The sequence below is a fragment of the Poecile atricapillus genome, chromosome 2 (genome assembly GCF_030490865.1).
Source record: "Poecile atricapillus isolate bPoeAtr1 chromosome 2, bPoeAtr1.hap1, whole genome shotgun sequence".
Lineage (NCBI taxonomy): Eukaryota > Metazoa > Chordata > Aves > Passeriformes > Paridae > Poecile > Poecile atricapillus.
Genome location: NC_081250.1, coordinates 97,930,444 through 97,957,285, shown reverse-complemented (window position 1 = coordinate 97,957,285; position 26,842 = coordinate 97,930,444). Strand labels below are relative to the sequence as shown.

The 26,842-nt window shown below is 37.3% G+C and overlaps 1 protein-coding gene across 1 annotated transcript in view; it reads left to right on the top strand.

Moving 5' to 3' along the window:
* The window catches only part of DOK6 (docking protein 6), a 242,524-nt gene that overhangs the window by 97,069 nt on the left and 118,613 nt on the right, over positions 1-26,842 (top strand). Inside the window, exon 3 of the mRNA XM_058832536.1 lies at positions 20,003-20,117. Coding sequence (XP_058688519.1) covers positions 20,003-20,117 — 115 coding nt within the window. The remainder of the gene's footprint in view (positions 1-20,002; positions 20,118-26,842) is intronic.

Here is a 26,842-nt window from a genome sequence, read left to right as displayed (position 1 = left end):
AAAAGACACCACAGCTTTACCAGCTTAAAAGACAGCATAAATAAATAATAGAAGATATAAGGTATATAAAAAATGAATTTTTCATGCTTTGGAGACATACTGATCAGGCAGTAGCAGTGCCTGTAATCCATTAGGAGAGGCTTCTGGGAGCATTACAGAAAGTCAACATGGTTAAGTAGCAACATGAAGATTACTAGAAATGAGAGATCAAACGACCAAACCTGGACTGTATCCAAGTGAACTAGAAAAAACAAACATTACACTGTTGGCCAATTAATTGTTCAAGCAGAATTCGAAAGAACAAAGTAGAGCTTGAAGAGCAACTAACCAGAATAGATTCTGACCCATCAGGGTCAAAAATGTTGCTGAAGACCCCGGAGTATTAAGTAAATGCAAGAAAGAGAGTAGAAATAAGCACTTTTGCATTAGGGTGTACTGTGGAGAAAAGTGACATGCTCTGGTGTGGTATACAAGGGGAAGTTCTGCAGACGTGTTTAATTGTGTCATAAACTTGATCATAGGTACTTCAGGCCCAGCTACACAGAGAACAGAGTTACTCAGGAGCCCAAGTGCCACTTAAGGATGATATAGCTGAATTACTGATGGTCATTCATAAATACCAAAATGGGAATCAACAAATAAGGATTCTTCCATTCCTTGCAAAATGTCCAGTTCCATTCATGCATGCTTCCTCTTCACTTATAAGTTAAATAGCCTTCATATGAAGTGAAGGTGTTTGGAGTTGGGTCTGTCCCTGACAAGATATAGGTGTCTTGGAGCAAGACAAGATTGAATCTGTCAGTACTAGTGTGTTTACCCTTCAAATAAATAAATAGCTGACATCTGGCATAGAGATCAAAACTTAGTGACATAATCACCCCAATATGAGAGATTCTTCTGTTAAGATTGTGTAAACAACTATCTCTAAGGTCTTAAGTTTTAAGTTAGCAAGATTAAAGTAGGATAAGATTTTTAGATTTATCTTGTTTTTCCTGTCATTGTGTTGGATTATGATGTGCTTTATATAAATCTGCAAATGCAAAAGGAAATAAACTGCAAAACATTTTAGTAATGACTTCTGATAGTCAAAAATGTATATGGGACAGATGGTGTTAAGCACGTTATATAATATGTGTCCACAAAAATAGATAATAATCAAGAAATAGAACAGCAGTAGCCTTCTAACTCTAGTCTACTGGATTAAATTTGTGACCAGGGCCACACAATGGTATTACAATTACAATTTTATTTCATAGCTTGATTGTCCTGAAGAAACTTGTGGAATGCAATCCCAGTGAACTATGGCAAGTTCTTGTATCAGCTGCAGCAGCTGGTTGTCATTAAGGTCTCCTGTGCGCGTGTGCACACAAATGTACACCCAGAGAGTCCTGTTTGGTAAGAGGAAGGAGGGGACAGGTTCTTTTTGTGCAGTAACACACAGTATGCAGGAACAATATGATATTTATCCTTCTACAGCACAGTTCTTAGTCTCTAAATGAGATGACCTTAAACCATAAGGTGCTCGTTCAGGATGAGTGAATTCCTGGTAACAATGCAAACCACTGAATTTCGCCATAGTTGTATATGTGCTAGCTCCCACAATTCTCAAATGTAATTAGATCCCTGAAACAAAAAATAAAAATAAAATAAATATAATAAAATATCAATAAATAAATAAATATGGTAGCTTTAACATAATTATAATCATAAGAACTTCTCTCTCATTGTTTCCACTTAGTTGCCTTTGGGTTGTTCTGCTTTGTTGTTTTCCTTGATATTCTCTAGCCATTGCCAAGTTGCCTAAGTAAAGATTCTTATTGCTAAAGAAATGTAAAATAGCCTACTGTTTATCCTAGTTTAGTCCAAGAATTCTGTATTTCAGAGTATTTCAGATTCTTATGTTGCTCATGTTCACTACAAAGCAGAAGTTGTGAAAGTTTCCTTATGGATGTCTATCATCTGGCATGTTATTATTATTTCTCATGATATTGCATTTTTTCTCAGCTGCAAAGGTGGTCTTAAAAAGAAAGGTGGACAGCCACTAAAATTTAAGTGTTAGGGCTAATTCTTCTGCTTTTTGTAATAGGATATATTAAAACACTTGATTTGCCTCTAAATTTACATATTATTTTAATTCCCTTTCTGCAGGTTTTTTTTTTTTTTTCTTGGTATAATTGTCATGCTGTCTGTTTTTCAAAATCTCAAATTAAAACCTGCCTGATTTTGCTCTGTTAACCGTTCTGGTACTATTTGTTTGTTGATGTATGGTTCCTCGATAAGTTTTTATTTTCTTATCTGGTTAAATTCACTCAAAAATTCATATTTGAGGAAAGCTAAATAGGAATATCATATGAAGATCTGGTCACATTCACAGATGTTGTTTGCTTTGAAAATCATCCCAGATTTAGAACACTTTTTCCTTTCCCTTTTCTCCTCTTGATAAGTATGGTAATTTTTTTTTTTCCCCAGGTTCTTTCAAATAAATTCAAAAATGTGATCTCAATGTAGTATTTTCTAATGAACCCAACGACTTTGTGCGTGTGACTATGTTAGCTTGGAATAATAGACTTCAAGTTTTTATCTGCAAATAATTAGGAATTTATTAATTATTTTTTGTAATTCTTTGTTCTTTGAGGTTGAAAGAGGTGCCCAAATGTACTTTCTGTGGTTTATACATCCCTATATTGCCAAGTCTTCCAAAGCAGAGATAATTAAATCTTCCTGAAAATTATATCCTCATTCTTCCTCATTTTGACATGTAATTATCTTCAAATATTTGTTTATAGCACTTTCAAGTAATATCATGTAGCAAAATCATGTGGCTGGTATGAGAAGGTTATGAAGGACATTGCTTCCTTAGGCTGCTATTACTCAGCCACAGAAATTAAAATGAACCCTATTTAAATGAATAACTGTAGTAAAATAGCTACAGTTCTATCACCAAACAAAAAGATTTGCAGTAATTATCAGATGCCTCATAAAATATAGAAGTATTTGAACAACATGGTTGTTCAAAGCAAGCATTCCATGTACCAGAAAGCAAATTGCAGGAATAATTGGAGCTGTGCTGGTAATAAAGCTGTTAATAGAGCCTGAGCACATCAAAGGGCAGCATACAAACTAATAAAACAAAATCTTTTTCAACAAAGATTGCATCAAGGCGATAACATCTTCTTTCCTTACCAATGTAATGAACAAATCTACAAGTTGAGCCGGCAGAACTTTCAAGTCCTACAAATATGGACCTAAAATGCATAAGTGATCCTATGAGTCCCTTCCTGTATCCATTCATCCATCTAAACCTTTAAGTCACAATGTATTATTTCGAAGTGTAAATTCACCAGTGTCAATGCATGGTGTTGAATTCCTCAAAAGTGGCATCAGTGGCTGAATCTAAGTATCAAGGAGGAAAATAACAGTATGAAAATTAAAGATAATCTTTACTTGTAACACAAAGCAACACCAAGACCTGTTAGCAGTGGTTCTTATATGAAGATCCGTGTACAATTTAGTATAGTAAATTCATAGTAGTAGTTGAGTGAGTGTTTAGAGTTTGGCAGCAAAAGGGGCACTCTGCTCTTACAAATCAGCTGTTTAAATAGAAGAGTATGTTCCCATTATATTAAGTATTAAAAGAAGCTGAATACCAAAACTTCTTCGTAGAAAAAATAATACTGGATAGGGGAGCCATGTTTAAATATTTCAGCAGGAGGAGACAAAAACTTCCAAGATGTCATTGAACCACAAAACAATTCAGGACCTCTGGAGCCCATCTAGTTCAATCCCCTGCTCAAAGCAGCATCAGTCAGATCACATTGCTCTTGGCCAAGTCCAGTTGTGTATTGAATGTCTCCAGGACTGGAGGCTCCATGACATCTAGAAAGCTAAACAAGAGCTCCTGCACCTGTGGCCTGATAACCAAAGCAGTAAAAGAGGCTGGGAACTGAACATCTGGAGTGCAGCTCTCCTGCCAAGGCCCTGAGGATCCCACTGGGCAGAGCTGAGCTGAGCCAGCTGTTTGGCAGTGATGAAGGCAAACCATGTCCCGTGGAAAACCTCAGGAGGAGTATGGGCAGCAGCGTGAAGACTCCCAGCTGGAAGGCTTCTACATACTGAGCCACACCTGAAATATTGTGTCTAATTCTGATCCCCTCACTGCTCTATTCAAGACAGGAAAAAAAACTCCAGAGAGTGTCAATGAGGAAGCTGGAGGTTGGAGGACCTGAGGCAAGACTGAAGGAACTAGATTTGCACTAGTGAGGAAAGAAGGCCTGGGGGCAACTAATCACAGCCTTCCAATTTTGGTAAGGTAGCTGAGGTGTTCTCAAGGATCCTCAGGGGAAGGACAAGAGATAATGGGCAGAGGTTGCTTCAGGGGAAATTAGCTTGATATAAGGAATGAAAAAAGAGTAGCCAACTGATGTTTAGAACAACTAAACGTGAGAGCAGGCTAAGCAGAGAGGTCCTCACAGGAAATCTTGAAGACCTAGCTTGGCAAGGCCCTTTGTAACCTAATTGAAGAGCCTGCTTTCAAGGTGGACCAGATGACCTCCAGGGTTTCTATCCAATACAGACTTTTCTGTGAACTATGAAGTTTATGTCACTAAAGTTGCTACTATAGCTCTTGGTATATCTATGTGCTGCATGTATTGTGGCAAACTGGTCTTGCCCTCTCCTGAGTATATTTCAGTGGTGGAAAAAATATACTTAATCTTCCTAGTGTCTCTTAAAACAGTCTCAGGAGAACTTTTCTTTGAACTGCTATAGTGTTATTGCTTTACAGTAGAGGATATGATGGTCTATGTGTCAGTTATGTGCATTCTGCTTTTACCATGGAAATCTAGCCATGTTTTGGCAAAGTTCAAAGCCTTGCAAACCTGTATTTGGTGCATATTTTTTGAAAGCATTTCTGACTTTGACAGCTAAAATGTTTCATATCATCTGTAAAGCTTTCAATATGATGGAAATTCAGATAATTTTCTGTCTTGAGGAATGGAATATGTTTCCCCCAGTTCATTCACAGCTAAAGACCGGTATTCATTTTAAGAACTGGCTACCATTTTTATAGACTTGTGCAGGGACAGGTGTTTGAGGTGAGGTTGTGGAGACATTCTCTCTATGTATATCCTCTGGCACTTGGTCACATGGAAAGGAAAATTGTTGAATTAAAACTTAAGAGAAGAACTAGTCCAAATGTTCGAGCATGGGAGAAAAACAAAGGAATAAATGTTCTGACACTCTATGAAGCACCTTATCCTTTGGATAGCTGTGAGAAACACCAAGGTCAATGGAAAGCTGGCTGCTCAAATAATTGCTATGAGAAATGCTGAAGCGAAGAATGGAATGGGATAGTTTGAAGAAAATATATATTACTAAAACTAATAAATCTATTTTAATTGACTGCACAAAGCCAGGGAGAATAGTGCAGAGATAACAATCCCAACAATGAGAGGGGGGTGGACAAGCAAGCAAAGAGCATGGACATGCTCTGTCACTTCAGCTCAGCTATACCTATACTATATAAAAAAGTCTGTGCAGCAGGACAGGTGCACATTAACAGAAAGCAAGGAGAAATTGTTCAGGTTTTTACATCCAAGTAAACTGCTCTCCAATAACACTACCTCATTTGTTCCAGCAGCTGGGAGATACTTCTGAGATGTGGCCCAGGAGAGGCAAGTTCCAAAATAAGAAGAGCATGTGTTTGGAAGAGAGGGTTTCAGTAGTAGGGACCCTAATGAAGCTGGGGGATAGAAACTTAGGAGGGGAGAGACTGGAATTGAGGTCTCTGAAGCAGGTCCTTATTGGTCCTTGGGGGGGAAATCAAGAAGAAAGAATTGAGCTAGAATATAAACAGCTGGGCTTGCTGTGGAGATTTGCACTAACCAAACTCCCCTTTTTAATGCAAGTGGAAAGCGAAATCTGGATATCTTAAATTCAAATCAAAAGTTTAAAGGACATTTTTTTCACTTCCTTTTGTTTTCACCATGCAACTCCTTGTTTCTTCCTTGCCAATATAATCCACATGTCTCAGAAGCAAGGACAGTATAAAAGAAATTAATATTTGAAATTTGAAAAATTAAAATTTGAAATTTGAAACCATCTGTGTGAAATATATTTGTGTGATGACCGTTACAGAAGACCCTTGTACCACTGAGTCAGAAAAACTATATGAATTTATGACAGCCAAACAAATTTATAATGCCTCCACTTAGCAGAATGGTATTCATCATTTATTCTGACTGTGGTGAAAAAATAGTTATGGAAAATCAAATGCAATCATATATTTAGGACAATGTGTATCATAATATGTGTAGAATAGGTGCCAATAAACGTAAAAAATATTTATTTGTCCTAAGCTACAGGGTAGGAAGGCCATAAATCAGAGCCAGTGGGGCCATTGCCATAAACAGGAAAATGGTAAACTAGGCCTATGGAACTAGCAGTCAGAATAATATTGAGGTCTTCCTTTCCTAGCCTTCAGCACTTGACTCTGCATTTGTGTTTTTTCCAATATTTTGTGCATCTGTTTTTACTGTTCAAGTGTAGAAAGTAGGTATACTATATAAATAATAAAAGTTCATGATGAAAGTTAAAGACCTAATTATCTAGACTGCAGTTTATAACACTAGTAAAAGAATATGTTATATGAAGATTTTTTTTTTTCCTAATGACAACATTTTCCCTTGAAGCTACTCTGAATTATGTGTCTGTGTTGCTGGGGAATGTTTTCCATATTGCTGTGGAAATGGGAAGAGGCATGGACCCTTCTTCAGTCGCTATAAAAAGAAGCAGACAGGTACAAACAGCAGGTTATGGTGTATGAGGCCGGGCCAACAGATTTGTCTCTGTAATTTGTTTTCTCTTAATAATGGGAGATGAATTATAATAAGTCTTATGACTACTAAGTTTCATGTAAGGCTTTGGGTTACTTGGAGTAAGGGAGGCTTTGCAATGTAAATAAAGAGCAATTTATTATGAAAATTAGCACAAAACTATCTAGTTTTTACTTCTTCATAGAGGGAAATTTAAAATTCAAATCACTGGCTGATGAAGGTTATTAAAAATGCATTAGAGTTGAAAATGTGGCTGTATGTAATTGTCATAATAGATACTCAAAATTAATTTATCCCCAATGACAATTAAGCTAAAAGAATTTTCAAATTATCAGCTAACAAACTTCAGTTAATTTTAGAAACAAATAAAATGAAAACATTTCAAAAAAGTTTATAAAAATTCAAAACTAGTTTAAAATAATCCTAAAAGAAGGGTTACATTTCTGTTTAGAATCATTCCTTTTCTTCTATTGCAAATTGCTTCAGACTTGCAATTTTCTTTTACCTCAGTTTCTCTCTATTGCATTTTTATTCTTTTCACCTTTTTCTCACAGAGAAGTCTGGACCATTTTGAGTGTATGTGTACACACCCATGCACAGGCATATGCTGAATTTAGATTAAACTAAACTCATTCATTTTCCCTCTATACCTGGGAGGTATAGAGTATTCATCTAGTTGATGCATTTTTCTGATGAGCATCCAGGGATCTCATAGGTAGACTGGTGCTATTAATACTTCCTCAAGAATACCTAAAATGCCTATAATATATATGTTTACATTTAAGAACAGCACCAAAATGCCAATTTTGGCATTGTTGGATTGGGATGGGAGTTATTTTTAAAGACACTGAGGCATATTTATAGCCTTTAAAAATCAACAGAAAGTTTTTTCTAAATAATACTACTTTTGTGGTGGCTGTGTAAGTATTAATGTTTTCTAAAAACAATTCAAACGAGAAACTGTCAGCTAGTGGGTATGTCTGTGGTTGTGCTTGTAGATGTACATGGGCTTGGGTCAGCTGCTGTTGTCCATGGCCAACAGTGTGTCCGAGCCCCCACCTGAGTGCTGCGTTTGTGTGCGTATTCCTCCCCTTTGGCATGAGGTGAGAATGCCAAGAATGACAAATTCAAAGACAAAGCTGTCTCTTCTCTTTTCCTGGCTAATGTAATTTAGTTTTTTTCTGAGTATACCTCTTGATGGTTCAGCAGATACTTGGCATCTGAGCGGTCCTTAAAATCTTCATCATGAGTTTGCTTCAACTGTGGTTTTTTTTTCCTGTGAATGTTAGAGGTAAGCCAGCCTTTCTCACCTGCTTCTGACCCGGGTCTTCCCCATTGTTTCAAGATCTGGCTAAAGCGAGCTACAGCTGAAATTAAAAGCTTTAACAGATTGAAACAGATAGGAAGAGGAATTACACCTGGGGCTTGTCCACTGGCGTCATGTACAGCAGAGATACTGGCAGAATAATTTATGTGCATTGAAAACCTAATGTTACTTTGATCCTCTAACACTCCTGACCCAGTTTGTCAATGCAGTGAGAGATTTTAGGGTTAGGGTTTTAACTTGCAGTTTAGCAGGAAGAATTATATATACACATCACTTACTGCATTCAAGTGATTACTGCATCTAAGTGATTTGTTTTCAAATTTAGTCTATGTTAATAAGCACTTATTTTTAATCGAGCTGATCTAACAAGATAATTTTGGAAACTAATGCAAGTCAGCTGATTTAAGTAAACTGAGAGGAAAATTTAAAGGAAGTTTTGGAAAAATATGTTTCTCCTTTTCTTTCCACTCAAAGACCAGTAGCATATTCCTTTCAATTAACCAATACCTTTGGGTCAAAAATAGAACAGATCTGGACATAACTATGTATTTTGGGAATGTTAAAAGTGAAAACTCTGGAAACTGGAAACGGTTTCTTACTGTCCAGTGTGTTTTAGTCACCTCAGCGTATTAACACTCATCTAATGATCTAATGTTCATAGTGAAATATTGCATAAATACTGTTTGCATGCCTACTAACTCTAGCAGGAAGCTTGATATTGAAAGCATTTTTTTTTAATTGCAGCTGAAATTTGAAAGGATAATAGTGAAACCTATTTTATTTCAGTTGTGAATCATCTACCCCCTCTGCCATCTCTCTCTAGCATGATGTTATTTTTCAGGTTTGAATCTGGATTGCAAATTAGAAAATATGTGTTGTTTTAGTATTAAGGCATTAGTTTAAATTTTGTTAACGCTCACTTTTATTTTAATGCATACACAGTAGCGTGGTATTCAGATTGCTCTTTAAAAGGAAAGGTTAGATTGGAAATCATATTTCAAAGGATCTTTAGGATAGCAAGGAAATGGGATTGAGGAGAACTGGGATTTTTGTTCTGCAAATGACTGTCTGTACAAATACCCCGTGAAGTGTGAGTGCATTTTTTTCAGTATGTATTTAAAAATCCTAATTAAAATATTTATTTAGGGCATAGGTCCATGTACACATTAACTGATCAGATTTTAACTGTTGCTTTCAAACACCAGGCTACCAGACAGAACCAGAATAATCCCAGTGAGCTGGTTGATTTTATGAGTTAGGCAGCAGCTCAATCCTGACAGTATTACAGCAGCACAGCTTGAGAGAAAGTAACTTGGCTTGGAAAAATCCCTACATCTTTGCCTAGAAAAGGCAGCTGATATGACTTTAATATGCTTGCTCTGCCCTGGTAGGTTTGATTTACCAACACTGTCAGCCAATTTAGCACTTAAAGTGGCATAACAAAAGCTAGTCGGGGAAAGATTGTTTGGCATCCTTAATTTTTTTAGATTTCATTGAAACAAAATTGGAGTTTGTAGCTGCTTATGCTGTAAGTGATCAGTTATAGTACACCATGAAACTGGGTACCCAGGTTGCAACCCATTTGAAAGTCAGATGTTCTAATACTTAGAAACAGTAAAGACTTAAAGAATGAAGAGAAGTTTTCTTTATACCCTTTAAAATTTTGAGCCTGCTTTGCCCTTCTCCTAATCCTAATCTCAACTCCATGAACTTTATTTTAACTGGATTTTTCCCCTCCTCTGCTCCAATTATAGCAGAGGAAGATGAGTAGATGATTTTCATGAGTGTACTGGCGTTTGGCCAGCCATAAACCCGCTACAGTTGTAAATAATAATAATATTTATTTCTCTTCAGTTTATTTAAATTTTGAGAAATTCAAAACAGTATGTTATTTTGTACTCAGTCTAAATTTGCATAATGTCATCTAGGTTTTCTTAAAATTCTGAAAAATTCAAACTTATTCATTTTTTAAAATCTCAATTTTATATGGAGGATAAGAAGGAATTAATCATTATCTGTCTACTATCAGATCTACTCATATTTCTTCCCATCAAAGTTTACTTTTTAGCCCTGATTATTAGCCCCTTATTCTTAGCCTGATTGATTTTAAATATATTCATTAATTCTGCCTGGTTTTGTTTTTTTTTTATTTTTATGATGTACTTTTTCAGTTAACAGACGAGATCCTCAGTGTTGTTACAGCTATGGCTTCCTTTTAGTATTTAGAGGAATGAACATTTACTTGGTAGAAGTTTCTTAAACACTTACTCCTCTGAAATAGCAGCTGGAGACCTGCCCTAGAGGCACAATGTGGAGGTTGATATGCCACTCCTTGGCAAAAGGCCTGGAGAGTGCTGTTACCATAACAACTCATATTCCAAGGGTAAATCCGGATGCAGAGATGGGGAAAACTCTTCTGTTCTCTTTCTGAATTGTTATTTCTCTTTTATGATCCATTCTTTCACTCCTGTCATCTTGGGATTTCTCCCTTATATGCTCCTCTTGTAGTTTTGTGTTTTAAGATTTCCTATTCTTTCATGAAATAGAGTTTTTTCCCTTTTTTCTGCCTCTTAGTACATTTTAACCACAAGTCCTGTTCTCCAGTCTCTTGCATCTCCTTGTCCTATTGCTGGTTTTGTGCAATATATACTGATGTCATGGAAATGCGTTTCATCTTAAACACTCTGAATGGCCTCATCCCATAAGGGTTTGCCAAAACCCACAAGGGTCCAAATATCCTTGCAGGTCTGTTAGCATCCCTTTCTTAGACTTAGAAGTTATTTCATATGAAAGGGTTCTCTTGTGCTGCTCATGGCAGAGCTACCTCTGAGGTCCAAGGTCTGAGCAAACGTGGTTGTACAGGGTGATGTCCAGTTGAGTCTCCAAGGATGGAGATTGCAGAGTCTCCCAGAGCTGCCTGTCCCACTGCTGGACTGTCTTCATAGTGGAAACACTGCTTCTCATATGCAGCCTGAACGCCTCTTGTCTCACTTTATGCCCATTGTCCATCTTCCTCCCCCCAGGCACAACTATGAAGACCCTGGCTCCATCTCCTCGATAATCTCCCTGCTGGCACTAGGGGAACTGCAGTGTGATGCCCCCAAAGCCATCCCTTCTGCAGGATGGAGCAGCTACTGCCTTCAACCTCTCCCCACCACAGGGCAAGCAGTACAGCTCTGGCTGTCCTGGGGACCCTCTGCTGAACTCACTTTGTCATATCAGTTTCACTGGAGTCCCAAAACTGAGCAGAGTATTATAGATGTGATCTAATGAATGCTGAGTAAAAAAAAAAAAAAGTAAAAAAAAGACACTTCCCTTGATTTATGGCCTGTGCTTCCATTAATGCAGCCATTTCCCCAGTCCCAAAGGTCTTTATGCTTTTCAGGCAGCACTCTGCCTTTTCTTAAGATCCCAAATCACACCCAGCTCCATCCAAAGCTGTAACAAAACTTCTACTCTGTGGCAATTGGATTTAGCACTGTTAAAGGAGCCACTGCTAGCTGCAGATAGTATGACTGAAAGCTGAGCTGGAGGCAGGTGCTCAGATGCTTTGAGATCCTCTCTGCGGTCCTTTGATCTGTAATGAACCAACATCTCCTGTTCTCCTTTTGCAGACTGGAAGCAGCATATTGGTACCTCCTTTGCCCTTTTCTGACTGTGATAGTTGACATGGCCCTTGATTTTTATATCACTTTCTTATTGTTGCCATGCTGTTTCTGGTTTGGGGTGTTTTTTTACTGTCTGAGCATCACTCACTGGAATCCCTGCTCCTTGCCCCTGTGTTGGCTTTTGTGCTGTCACATTACTGTTTGCGTGGTATTACACAACAGATGGTCGTATGTGGGCCATTATTAAGAAATAAGAGGATAAATGATTGCATTTTATAGCTCTCTCTTCTGCTTCTATTTTTTCTAGTTAGAACTTAAATGACAGGAAGGTAGTGTGCAATGCAAAACAGAAACCCATTTATGTAAATTCAGACCTTTTCCTCTGCCCAGGCAATTTCCAGGACTCTGCACAGTGGAAATAACATTCAGTAGATGGAATTGCAGAATCATTTTCCTCCCAGTTTCATATGGGAGCCACATGTTTGGAAGAATTCAAATAAGATATAACCCAGAATGGGGCACTTTAGATTTTTTCATTATTTTTGTGGCTTTCATCTCTTTTGAACCTCTTTTATTATTTACTGTGGAATTGTAATTTTTGTAGCAATGGAAACATAATAAGTGATTTGGAAGTAATATTTCTGTAATTGTGGAATAGTTATCTCATCTATTTAAATGTACAATTTGAGCACCAGACCCCACAATGTATAATATATATACAGTCGTTACATTTCCGTGTCATACAAAAGGAAGTCCCAGATCTTCAGCTGCATGAAACTAGAACAGTACAAGAAGCAAAGTGTCCAGTGTATGTCAATAGTGAAATGTTGTAGATTAAAGGGAAACTGTATTGAATTGTTCCTAAAACCCTTCCTGTTTGAAAGAAATAAATACAGTTCCAAAGAAAGTCATCAGAAAGTAGGAAAATTACAATTACTGTTAATAAGCAATGTATCTCAGTTAATATGAGCCTTTGTTTAAATTGTCTTTTGGAATTTAATAGCTTTCCACATCTAAGAATATAACTAAGATACTGAAATGATAACAAAACATCAAAATGTTTTTAAGGATAGTTGTTTTAACTGACAGTAACAGTTTAATAATATAAAATATTTTGCTAGTATAATGAAATTGTGATCTTGTAATTATTTCCTGTTATTTACCTATGTAACAAATGCTCTTTCAAAAAGAGGACTTTAGGCTGATAGACAGGCAAGGGCTAAAGTGTTTTTTTAGAAAGATCAGAAGTTTGTTACTAGAAATCTATTACCGGATCTTTTCTGGCTAGACAGAGGTAACTGACCACTTCAAAGCCTGGGTGTGCTGTTCAGGTATTTTATTTTCCATATAACAAGCCTAAATAATTTCCTTGGTCATCAGCCTATACCTGTGTATCCTGATTGGATTTAGGCTATGGCTACCTGCCACTAAAAGCTTTCTTATATTAGTAGTTTTCCTGCACTTTAATTATTTACTAGAAATCTGCAGCATGACTTTACTGAAATTAAATTACTGTTGGTGTAGCTAGAGACAAGTGGAGTTAGACTTCTAAAATCTATCAGGATGTTTTTCGGATGGTTTCCAAGTCTCTTGGCACAGACATGCACTAAAACTAGTACAGACCAATCACTAAGTATTTCTTGTGACTCGGTCCCCTGGCATCTGACAATGCTTGAGCATTCTGGTAGGGAGTAGGGAATTGAAGGAATTTGCTATTAGTGTCAAATTTAGGATCTTTATGCAGAAAGTTTCTGTGAACCTCTCAGGTTAAAAATTATTATCATAAGAGTTCAAGGGAATGAAGATTTTTTTTTTTTCCGAAGTGAGGGCATAAGTATTTCCTCTGATCCTCTTGCCTTTTTGACCGTACAGCATGAGATTTGCTAACTGTTCGTTCCTTCAGAGGAGTCCTTCTCACTTTCTTCTCTTGTTTTTAAGGTTGATGCACTGCTCTATATTTTATTAATTTATCTTTTGATGCTTCATCCACCCAGATGTGGCTGGACAGTATTTACAAGGTGTTGATAATTACGGACATTATTATTCCTATGTACCATTTACTGAAGGAAGCAAGTGGGAGCTCTGAATGTGGTGTTCATTCAGATGAGATGTTACACCAACACAAAACAAGTTAATGTTTTGGGCTTATATCCAGATCAAGATAAAGGAGAACAATGAGGATGAGAGGAAGTGTGTTGCATTACTTGAAGCAATATTTAGGTGTAATTCATGCGTGATCAGGACATATGAGCAATAGTGTCAGAAAACTCATTATAGGATCTTTAGCTTTCAGTGCTTGATGTATCTGTAAAAACATGTTACATTTTGGTGAACAAACATCCAAAAAAATTTGTTTCCAGATCATTTCCAGTGCATTTCTTTTCATCTGTGCTTACAAGGAATCTTTGAGGTGAACCAAATTCCTGACTGTGAGAGGAGCCAAGTTACAGTAACCAACACTGATGTGTAGTCTTAAGACCCTGATGCAAGCCTTGCTTATTATAATTTTGCAGGAGTTAGGTGATGCCTTAACCAATCCTAGAAGTTATCTTGCCTAGAAGCCCTTCAAGGCTGTGTCCTTTTATCAAATATTAATGAGAAGTAAAGGACTTAGATGTCTCTGATATAGCTATGTCAATCCCCATCTTCCCTCCAGCAAGAAAGAAAAAAACCTGTATAATATATGAAGAAAAAAAAAATCTAAAAGAAAGAAAGAAACCTTGGCAAATTTTGGTAACATGCAATCGTAGTAACTCTTCCACATCTTTTCATCAATCTGTTAAATTGTCTTTCTAGAGAAAAAGCAAAAGAGTTTTTAAAGACTGATACAAAAAAACAAAACAAAACAAGAAACTGAATACATAGAAAAAAAACAAACTAGGAAATATGTGTGTGGGCTGCTGAGTGATGGACATATGAAACAGGAATTATTGATGAGGAGTAGGAGAACTGAGAAATGGTCCAGGTGCTAAGAGTCCCTAGCACATACCACACTGAACAGCATATGGAGAACGGCACTAAAGAACAGCACCAATGTCTTGTACAGGAAAGAAAGTCTAAGTTAACATGCTGATGGTAGTGGAAAGTTGTATCCTACAGAATCATAGCTTAATAAAAAAGAATTTGTTTCACCTATTGGAAGAAATTATAGGATAAAAATGGCACAAATGGGTTTTTTTTTCCTTTTTTATGTTTTTCTGACTGATACAAGGCTATAAATGGTCTAGGTAGTTTTATAGTGATACTTTGTTATGAAGAACAAGAATATTTTCAATGTATTAGACTGAATTTTGTCAACAAGTCCATTATAATACCACAGGGAGCAAATTTTGGTATAATGTTCCTTGCTTAAAAAATTAGATTTACCTAATGTACTACTCATAAAAAAACAGAGACTTTTTTGTATTTTTTCAATTGTATTAGTCTTTTAAAACCTTCTTAAAATCTGCAAAATGATGTTTTAAATTATTTCATAGTATGATTTTTATAAGTTTTCTTTTTTACCTTTTCTGTAGCTTTTATACCTTTTCCCCTTTTAAAAATGCTTATTTATTTTTGTGGGGTTTTAAAAAATAATAGATACAATTTAAGCCACAGTTTTAAAAATCCCTGAGATAAAGCAATCTGGTTGCCAAGGCAAAGTTCATTTTTTCCTTCATACAAGATAATTTACTCTCAGGTGCTTATTTTTTAATTGCACATGTTCAGCAAGTAGAGAAATGACTCATGCTTAATTGGCATAGAATCCAGAATTCAGAATTTCATTAATTTAATTCTCTATCAATGGAAGGATAGATTTTCACAGTTTTGCCTCTACCTTTCTACTCTGATTGTGGAGGGAAGCATACAGTACAATTTGAAAAGATGAACATTGAAGCAAATATTCATCTCTATTTGATATTGAAAATTATATAACCAATAGAAATACTGAGGGGCTTATTTGATAATATGGCTTTTCTAGTTGTTAGTGTAAATTTGTGTTCCTGAAGTGTTCTTATTCCTTTTTCTGTTAATTTGCCCAGTAAAATTATACTTCCTAAGATCTATAAATTTCCTAAGTCCTCAAAATGTTATAGCTAGTTATTTCCTTCAGTTCTTGTAAGGAAAAGCACTCTAATGAGAAAGATAGAAATTTAAAAAAAAAAAAAAAAAAAAAAAAAGCTGAACTGGCAGAAATGCTTTGGCCACCCATGTTAAACCACTAAAGTATTTGACAAGGAAATAAGTGTCTCACAATATCTCATAGTAGTTTCTGATAGGTCCATTTTTCTTATGGAAAGGTGTCCATAAAAAATAGACCTATTTGAAACTACTATGAGATATTGAGGGATATGATTTCTGTGTGAGACTACAAATGGCTCAAAAAAATTTTGTCTTAAAGAAAGAAGGTACAAGTCAGGGAGTTGGGAAGAGGCAATTCATATATCTTTGTCTGTCACATTGGAGTAATAAGAAGTTTTGTGCTAAGGAGGTCCTATGATTCCAGAGACAAAAAAAATCAAAATGTGTTTGAAACAAATACCCTTTTTTCCTCCATGGAGACTATTTTTCTTCATTTGCCTTGCATGTTGTTCAACTTAATCTCCCATATGGGTACCAAAACGCAGCACATAAGAATTTGGCAGTGCTTTCATTGTCTCTTTCAGATATTAAATTCCCACAAGCAAATAAAATAAAATTCTATTGTATGTACATTTTGTGCTGACAATATTCCTAAGTGTGTGATGGATGTTGCATATGTGACAATATTAAAGAAGGCAGGATTCATGTACTGATTAATAAGATGACTCAAAAAATCATCTTTACAGTTGGCCGTGTGTGTGCTCAGGTATGTCTGTATTTATGTTTCAAACAAAAATGACTTTCAATTTTTTGTAGTTTTAATGCCAGGAATGTAAGGGTTTTGGCTCTATTATCATTATTATAAGCATTGAAGGATCTTTCAGTAATCTGTAACACTCAAATTATGAATAAAGAATCCATCTCGACCATATGACAAAGACTAGAAAAAGGCTTAATATGCCTTGTTGTCACTTTTCAAAGTAGTTCTGTTTTCTTTTCTACCATTCCAGAAAGAGAAAATTTCCCTTTTAAGTACAGCAAGATTTAAGGCAACTTCTTCTGCACGGTGTGCACTGCCACACAGGCACACACATGTGAAAATGTCACTTTCTGTATCAATTGCTTGTGTAAGAATCACTGGAGCTTTTTCCTCCTAATAGTGTTTTCCCTTTCTTATTGCACTGCCAGCTATATTTTTAATTCTCTTTAATAATAACCTGAACTTCTTTGTGTCCCAAATCCTTTTAAATATTTTGCTCTTATATCTTCCTTTTTAGCAAGACTAGTAGACCTGTACCTTGTCTCTGACTTTACAGCCTTCTGTGTCTTCAAAATTCAGTAGTGACTTATGGATTTGTTATTGTTCCCTCAGGTTTTGAATTCTAGAGTCTGCTCTCTCCTCTGCCTACTAATGCTTTCTTTCCCCTTTTAGGGTATTTCCTTGAGATTAGTGCTTTGGGTGGGTCATAAGAGCCCTCTCACACATTAGTTCATTTACCATGCATAGAACAAGGAAAATCAATAGATATTTCAGTAACTTCTTTAATGGGACAGGGATATTTGTGGTATTCAGCCGTTCTCTTTTCCCCAAGCCAAAAAGTAGTGAAATATAAAGATTCTTACAAAACCCTGAAAATGCATGACAAAAGTTGAAATTATAAGGGATTAGGAACCAAATGGTGAGGCAAATGTTGCACCTGTGTCCAAAAAAAAGGCCAAAAGGTCAACCTGGAGAATACCGAGAATTCTGGCTGTGGACCAAATGTCAACCTGGAGAACTTCTGGCAGTCTTACTTCAGCCTATAGGAAGAACTGTGGAGTGAATCATATTAAAATGTATTTACAGACACGTGAAGGACAAGACAGTATTTGGGAAAGACAGCATGGATTTGCCAAGGGTAAATCATGCCTGACCAGTATGATTGCCATCTATGATTTGTGATGAGGAGAGCTTTAGCAAGGCTTTCCACATTTTCTCCCATGATAATCTCAAATTGAAGTTGGGACATTATTATTTATGTAGGTGGATGCCTAGATGATGTAAATCTGGTCAGCTAGTCAGACCCAGATCGTTGTGGTTAATGGGTTATTATGCAGTTAATGGGTTATAACCTACTTGGAAGTCTGTAGCAAGTGTGGAACTGCTGCAGTCCATACTGGGACCTCTCCCTGTATTGTTATCAGGGACCTGGAGAAATTAAGGGTGCTGCACCAACTGTGCAGAGAGCAAATTGGGAAGGATCAGTTGATATGCTTTTGGTAGTCAGGCTACCTTGTCAGCAGCCTGAACAGGCTGGATGAATGGGCTGACATGGACTTTGTTAAACTGAATAAGGGCAAAAACCAGGTGCCAGCCTGGGGATAGAAGAGCCCCTGCGATGGCACAGGTTTGGGATTGGCAAGCTGGGAGCAGGCCTGCAGGTAGGGCCCTGGATCTTGGTGCCTCAAAGCTTCATGGGCTGTATGGACAGAACCATGGCCAGTCACTACAGGGAATGATTTTTCTCCTCAGTTTAGCACACGTTAGACCATATTTATAGTGCCACATCCATTTTTGGCCCACCTGTTACAACAAAGCTATTGACAAACTGGAGTGAGTTTTGCTGAAGGCTGTCAAGACAGACTCTAGAGCAGTCTTCATTTCTGGTCTCAAGTTCGTCAGCACATCATACATTCCATTTCATGCTTTGTCTCAGTTTCTTTTGTTGGCTTGATGCCTCTCACTGCTCATCTGCTATCAATATTTTATAGAAATGTCTTTGCCCCAACATGTTCCATTTTTTTACTGCACCATATAAAATCTCTTCTGCTTTAAAAACATTTTCAGCATGTAGAAGGGAATGCTGGAACTGTACACTAGGAGCATAACAATTACAAACTGAAGCAAACAAAAAAAGCCCACCTACATGCAGTCCATTTTTTCTGTAGTCATAGATGTCCAAACTGATATGGATGGCATTTTTCTAGAAATTAATTCTCCCTGAGGCAAATATCCTGCCTGAAAAAAACAAATTCTAAACTGATAAAGTTTGCCCAGAGTTCCAAGAAACTGAGAAAAAGATTTTATAATATGAAGTGTTAATCGTTTAATATAGGGCCACCAGCTCTGGTTGGAATAACGTATTTTTCTTTCATTTTTGTTAATTGTAGTCATATATATGCATCAAAAGAAAACGAAGGTAGATTGAATTTCTTGTGTTGTAAATTTGCTGCAAGAGTATTTTATTGTTGATAAGATTTTCAAATATTTAGAAAATAAAATACAAGTTTGAGTTCTTTTGAAAATGACAGATACATTTTAAAGACACAAGAGAATCTATCCTTACAAATGTAGTGATACTATTTGTCATATTAGTTGAGTTACATCTCTTAACTAATGAAAATCTGTTCTTCCACCATTAGGTTTTATATTTGATGCAGATTCTGAAACTGATCCAAGTTGTATGAGTATAGAAATTGAAAATAGATAATACAAAATCCCAAGGCTTAGTTGGTGTAATTTTAAACTGCATCCACACAGGAGTTTATTAAAGAAACAGAGTTTTGTGGAAATTTATTAAAGAAATATAGTTATTAGAGTTAAGTTTTGCAACTTAAGACTCTACCTATTTATGTGGTTTATTTATCAATTACAAAGCTTATAAATATAAATAACCCTAGGGGTTTAGGAATGGTACTCCTCAGTTTAGTTCTTCCACAGGGACTCAAAACCACACTGCTGCTCACTCGCTCCCCCCTTCCCCCTCTGCTGGGATGGAGTTGAGAACTGGAGGCACAAAATCTGAAAGTCATGGGTTGAGATAAGAATGATTTACTAGAAACAGCAATGAGACAAGAAAACAGTAACAGCAGCAGTATAAACAGTGTAAGGTGTAAGACAAAGAAACAGTTTACATGGGAAAGCCTGCAACAATATCTGGCTCTTCCCACCATGCTTTCTTCCCACTGGAAGAAGAGTTCCTTACTCCTGCCCCTGGCAGTGAGTGAGCTGGAATGGAATAACCTCTGGGCCTTGCCACACACCTGTCCTGCCTACTGTAAAAAATTAACCCTGTCCTGGCTGAAACTAGGGCAGGGGAAAAACAGTTCCTAGTAAAAATTGAGCAGTTAAGGTTAATATTTTTATTTGTACTACTTATACACTGGTCTAAAATACTTTTCTTCATTTTAAGGTAACTGAGCTGCACAATATCAAAAACATAACCAGATTGCCTCGAGAGACAAAGAAGCATGCAGTGGCAATTATCTTTCATGATGAGACATCAAAGACATTTGCGTGTGAGTCAGGTAAGCAATTGGTGCTTCATCTCTAGCTTGGAGAAATCAAGTTACACATCAAAGTCTGGCTCAGATGAATTAACTCACAATGTCAGAAATTCTTAGCTTAAAGAAATGTGTGGTAAACAAAAGACTTTGGAGTTTGGGGTTCAGGTCTTTTGGGGTTTGGTAGGGTTTTTTTTAATACATGGTAGGGTTTTTATTAATATATGAGAGGTGTTAGGGGTGTTACAGAGCTCTTTTTTTCTGTTATTTTTCTTTGCATGCAGATGGTCTAAAGACTGGAGATTTCCAGCAAAACTTGTAAATCCTAGTAAAATTAACCTGTAAGATGTTATTAAGTCAAGATGTGAAACATTCTTTTTTTAACAAGCTTTGCTATAGGCACTTACTAAACTAATAATTATCATGCCATTGCAAATAAGTGGCAAATACCAGCTAAAACCTCAGGGTATTTTAAAGCAGGGTGTCAAGTAGTCTGTGGTTTGAATGACTCCACAGCATAATTACTAGACTAGCATAGAACAAGACTTGGGCATTATGGTACATAATGGCAGGTAGTTACTTGCGAGACACTGAACACTGCACGATTAAAGTGCTCTATTTTCTTGTTGGAAGGTACAATTGTACACATTTGTGTCCTAGGGTACATTTTAACAGGAAAAAGTTTATAAAAATAAGGGGAAATTCTTTAATGATAAAGTTTATGCTTTTTTAGTGACATATTTGAAACTGTGCATTTTGAAAGTTTATATAGATAATATTATATATTTGTTGCTTTGTTTTTTTAAAATATATATGTAACATTATGTACATATGGTGAAGGGCCTAGAGGGGAAGGCATATGAGGAGTGACTGTAGTTACTTGGTCTGGAGGAGACTGAGCGGGGACCTCATTGGAGTCTACAACTTCCTTGTGAGGAGAAGAGGAGGGGCAGGCACTGATCTCTGCTCTGTGGTGACCAGGGACAGGACTCTGCAAATGGCCTGATGTTGTGTCAGGAGTGGTTTTGGTTGGAATTAGGAAAAGGTTCTTCATCCTGAGGATGGTTGAACTCTGGAACAGGCTCCAGGGAAGTGGTCACAGCACCACCCTGACAGAGTTCAAGAAGCGTTTGGAAAATACTCTTGGGCACATGCTGTGACTCTTGGGGAGACCTGCACAGGGCCAGATGTTGGACTCGATGATCCTTGTGGATCCCTTCCAACTCTGGATATTCTGTGATTCTATATCAATATTAACATATAAACGCTGCATCCTGTGCAGTCTAAATAATAAATTAAATACACTGAAACAAAATCTGAGAAATGTGGAGGAAGTTAAAAGTGTGAAAAGTCTTGAATTATGTAGATTTTAGATCAAGTATTGCATCATTGATATGTACATTCCATCATGAAAGATAAATTGGCAATTTTGTTTGTTAATTAATTTAAGTTTAAAGACACACATAGAAAATCTGTGTCTGTCTATAATCGGTTTAAGAGATCATTAGATAAGCAGTCCACATTAAAGATTTTGAATTCTAATGTGTAGCATTAATAGTGGTTCTATATTATGATTAATAATTGAATAAAAACATTTTAATTATATTCCAACAGCACTGAAATCAGGTTTGTGGAAACTTGTTCATTTGCCTACACTTGCATTCCCCTTCTTCCCTAATGAGAAGGTCTTGTTCCTTCCGTAGAATTACTATGGTTCAGGTATATTTGAAAAGATACGGCTAGTCATAACTTCAGAATTCTTTCACCAAAGAAAGGACAAACTTAAGGAAGTTCAGCATGTCTGGCCCACTCATCCCTTTCTTCTTAATATCAAACACAGTTGTAAATACAAGGCAGATGTACCTTAAGGTGCTAACAGGATGTCAGTATGAGATGCTCTCCCTTTAGGCTCTATACAAAGGTGTATTTGAGTGGACAGAACCCTGGGTGAAGTGGCAAACAAGTGGAGAGCTTGTGGACAGAGATCAAAGTTCAGACAAAGACAGATGATGTAGTAGGTGTCTGCTCTAGACCTTCCCACCAACAAGGGAAGGCAGATGAAGCAATCTTAGGGCTGGTGGAGAAAGCCTCATAGTCCCAGGCATTGGTATTCTTGGGTGACTTTAACCTCAGCAGTAACTACAGGAAGGCCAATAAGGCTGAACACAAGCAATCCAGATTTCTGAAACTGATTAAAGACAATTTCTTGATTCAGATGATCAGTAGTGTCCTGAGGGGAGATGTTTGTTTAAGGACGTGCTTGGCAGGATCCTGTGGATCCTTGAAGGGCAAAGGAGCCCAGGAGACCTATCTAATCTGCAAGGACAGCATCCTCTGAGCACAAGAACTGTTCTTCCTATTCTCAGAAGACAAGCTTTACAGAAGATGAGTATGAACTGACATGGAGCTCCTGACTCAGCTCAAATGCAAAAAAAAAGTCTTAAAATGTAGCAGAGACAGACTACTTGGGAGGGATACAGAGGCATTGTCTATTTGAAATTGTCTGTAGGAATGAAGTTGAGCAAGCTCCAGCTCAGGGAAGTGCAGGATAGAAAAGGTTTCTTAAAGTGCATCAGGAGTAAAATAAATGCTAAGTAAGCATGGCCCTACTGTTTGCTGGAACAGTTGACGTAGTGACAAGGGTCATGAGAAAGGCTGACGTACCTTTTATACTGTGGTTTTCACTTTCAAGGCTTGTTCCCAGGCCTCCCAAGTCCCTGAGCATGATGCAGTATCCCCAGCAGAGGAAGGCATAGTCAGGCATCATTTAAATCACTTGGATTTTATACATTAGTGGAACTTGATTGTCAAGAATGACAAGAAGGAGGATCAAGAGGCAGGATAACTGTACTCCAGCCAGCCTCACCTCAGTCCCTGAGAACTCTGTTGGAGCAAATCACATGTAAACACCTGAAGGACAGCAAGGTGAATGGGACTAGAAAAAAACACTTCCCATATGCAAATCATTTTTGCCATGATGAGGTGTCTGGCAAACGAAAGGCAGTAGTTCTTATATACCTTCATTTTAATGGTCTTTGACACCCTTTGTGACTTCATCCATAGCCCCCAAAATTGGTGGGGAATGGGATGGATAAAGACACTAAAAAGTGGACAGAAAATAGGCTGGACTTCAAAAAACAAGGTTGTGAAACCAAGCTTGCAGCCAGGAGGTACTGCAGGAATCAGGAGTCGGTGCTGGGACCAATACCATTCAATGTCTTCACTGACAATCTGCTTGATGAGGTGGAGGGCATGCTCAGCTGTTTTGCAGGCGACACCGGGCAGGAGTGACCTAAACTGGGGAGGCAGGGCTGCTGTCAGAGAGACCTGGACAAGCTGGAGAAATGGGCTCACAAAAACCTAATGAAGTTCAGCAAGAACAAAGGCTCTTTCCCCTGGTTTGTGGTAATCCCAGCCACAAGGCAGGCTTGGTGCCAGCTGTTGGGAAGCAGCTCTGCAGAAAAGGCTCTGGGGTCATGGTGCACAAGATGCCCTTGGACAGCATTAGTGAGGGTTTTCACAGCAGCTACTGGAAAGTGATCCTTCCCTTTTATTCAGCACTTGTAGGACCACATCTGGACTGCTATGCCCAGTTTTGTGCACTCAGCACAATATGGACATTCAGGAGTTAGCCCAGGGGAGGGCACCAAGAGTCAGGAGAACATGACATATAAAGAGAGACTGAGGGCTTGTTCAGTCTGGAGAAAAATAGTTCAGAGAATCTTATTGCTTACGTGATCTGAGAATACAGAGAAGATGGAGCTATAAAAGTGTCAGATACCCTGCTGTTTCTGAAAGACTGTCTTAGCTGTGAGTATAGTGGAGTTTCAATTAGTTTGCCTTTCTCCATGCCTTCATCTTTCTAAGTAGTATAGACTGCATCACATCTATCAGATGAGAAAGATACATAGTTTTGTTTCACTAAAATCTATCTCTTTTGATGCATAATCTTTTGTATTTTCTGAACTAGGAAGATACAGTCAAAAAAAAAAAAAAAAAGAAAAATTATTTCCCAAGTCATTTGCACAGTGAATTCTGTCTTCTCACAAGGAACTGTTACCATTTTTGCTGCTGTTGAAATGTGCCAAGTACTTGGTTTTCCTGTATGAAACTTAACAAAATTTAAAGAATAGTTGGAGAACTTACTTCTTATTTAAGATGGGTTCTTTTTCTTCTCTTGTTTAGTGGCACTTGTTTATATGGGAAAATGCATAGACTTTTAACAGCCTCACTGTGTAGAGTGATGTACACACAATGGTGTTTATTTTGGCAAAGCTTGCTACTTCTTTGGTTAACACAATAACTTTACTAATCCTTCTTATTTCCCTTGGCTTCAGTGTCAAAAAAACATTCAAGTGGTTTTGACTCAAGGCAAAAATCTTCTAGAATCATAACTGCTTGACCTTGAATTTTTTAGGACCCCAGAGTTTCATAATGTGGACATTTTTCTACTATGTATCCTCTAAATATACAGAAACAGATACCTTGTTTCTTACCAACTTGACTTCCAGAGACAGATGGAAGGACAGTAACATTAAACCCATTGCAAAAGGTCTGCTGAGCACAGAGTCAACAATTTTTTGGAGACAAGAAGAAAGAAATACTCAAAACTGGGTTGATTTTAGGGACTGAACAATGTGAGGTAGGGGTTTTTGTCAGTGTTGTACCAGAAAATGATTTTAAATAATGGTATCATTTTGGTTTTGACAGTATGAGCTGATACCTTCTCCCCTGTGTCATCTTAAAGTGCCAAAAAGCAGTCCATTTTTCTGGCACATAGCTTTCTTAATTGTGAAATTAAGCACAATAAAACACTATTCTGTTTTAAAATAGGTCCCTAAAGATGCTGAATACTTTGGTTCTCCCTGGAAAGCCTGAGAGCTGTGATAGCAGCCCACTGGGTGTGCTGGCTCAGAGCCTGTGTTTTTTTCCTAAGCTTCTGCAGCTTCTAGTCCCTCATCTTGCTTATTGTCTTCAAGGCAGCTACTGGCAAGTCTGAGCTCTGGGTGGGCTGTAACCCCTATATTTTCATTAGAACTTCAGCAAATTAGTAATCTGAGATGCATCTAATTGTTGGTAATCTTCATTTGCTAATGAAAACATTCTACAGAAAACCAAATCAGAATCCTACATATGCTTTTGTTATCACCTACCCATCACTACTACCAGTGCTCCCAACATCTACAACAGCTGTAGAAATATGCTCCATTCTGAAGCCCTATTGAAATATTTTGAAGAGCAAATCAATCTCATATATTACAGTTCCCTGAATAAAAGCATGGAATAACAAGTCTTTAAAGAAGAATTTATCCCTCTTCAGGAAGAAAGGGAAGCTTCTTGCTGTCACTATGTCTGTTTCTGACATCTGCTCTAGTGGGCAGAAACTTGTGTCTTTGGTGATTAGAAAACAACATTTTAAAACTCTGCCACCACAAGAATTGTTTCAGTGGAAGTAAACTAATGAGAAGTTAGGACTGATTAGCTAACCTGAAAAGTAGTCTATAACTCAGTGAACCTACAACAGACTTTAAAGCATGGGAATTTCTCTTCAAACCATGGGAAATTGCTGCTGCCCTAACAAGGAACATGCTATGATCTCAATTTGAGCCTTTCTGAAAATGGTGTGAAAGTTACTGCCATTAAGGGAATTTTTTGTGATTTTTTTTTTTTTTTTTTTTTTTTTTAATTAAGAATTATGAAATTCTGGGCATTTTTTTTCTTCATTCTCAAGTGTATAATCAAGCAAGTGGAGAAGGCCATTTAGCTCAGGATTCCAGCTGCTTGGTTTGATGTGCTGACGTTCCCTGATACCTTTGCTGAAAAAGGTTTTAGTGTGGGTCTTGTTTGGTTGGGGACTTTTTTGTTATTGTTGTTGAGTTTTTTTCTTCAGGTAGGTGTGTTGTCACTTTTTGTGTCATTACAGCCATGAATGGATGCATGTATCTGTTAAGATGCTCTTCTTCCTGCAAGCCTGGTGTCTGTAATATGACTGCAAGACAAGTGTCTGAGCTGAGACAAGTGTTCTGAAATGCCCTTAAAACTCTCACAAAACCTGCAGACATGATGCAGTGAGCAATGGTGGCTGTGCAGGACCAGCAATAAAACAAAATTGGAGGGCATGAGTACTGTTTTAATCTACAATTTTATGGTGCTGTTTTGGAAGTTGCTAGCATGACGAGGATTGTGCCTGAATAATAGCTGGCTTTCAAGGAATGCTGTTTCTGATTTGCACAGACCATATGGGGGCTTGATTTTTACTTTAGTGATGACAGCAAAATAGTAAGTGATACCAATCCCTGGATATTTTATGCTTAGTGGCCCCTCAAGAGCAGATTTGTGTAAAATCTATTTTGATTTCTAAATGACAGAATATGATGAAAACTGATGAACTTTTAAACCTAGTGCTAAAAAGAAACCAAACATAAATTAAATGAGGGGAGTTGAAAATATTATGAGACAGAGAGAGAAGAGACAAATTAGGGCTGAGAGGTGATTTTTGTGATTTTAGAATAGAGTGAGTTGCAATGTATGGGGAAAAATCACAGAGAAATCTTAAAACTGCCACTGTTAAACAAATGCAGGTATCCCCTAGGATACTGATATTTTTCTGTGTTCTCTTCAGTACAATGCCCCACTCTATATAGAAGCAGATGAATTGAAGGGTTTCTTCTTTCCAGGCATGCATCAACTGCAGCTCTGAAGTCATTACAACCAAGAAACATCTTCATTATTTTTAAAAGGTTATACTT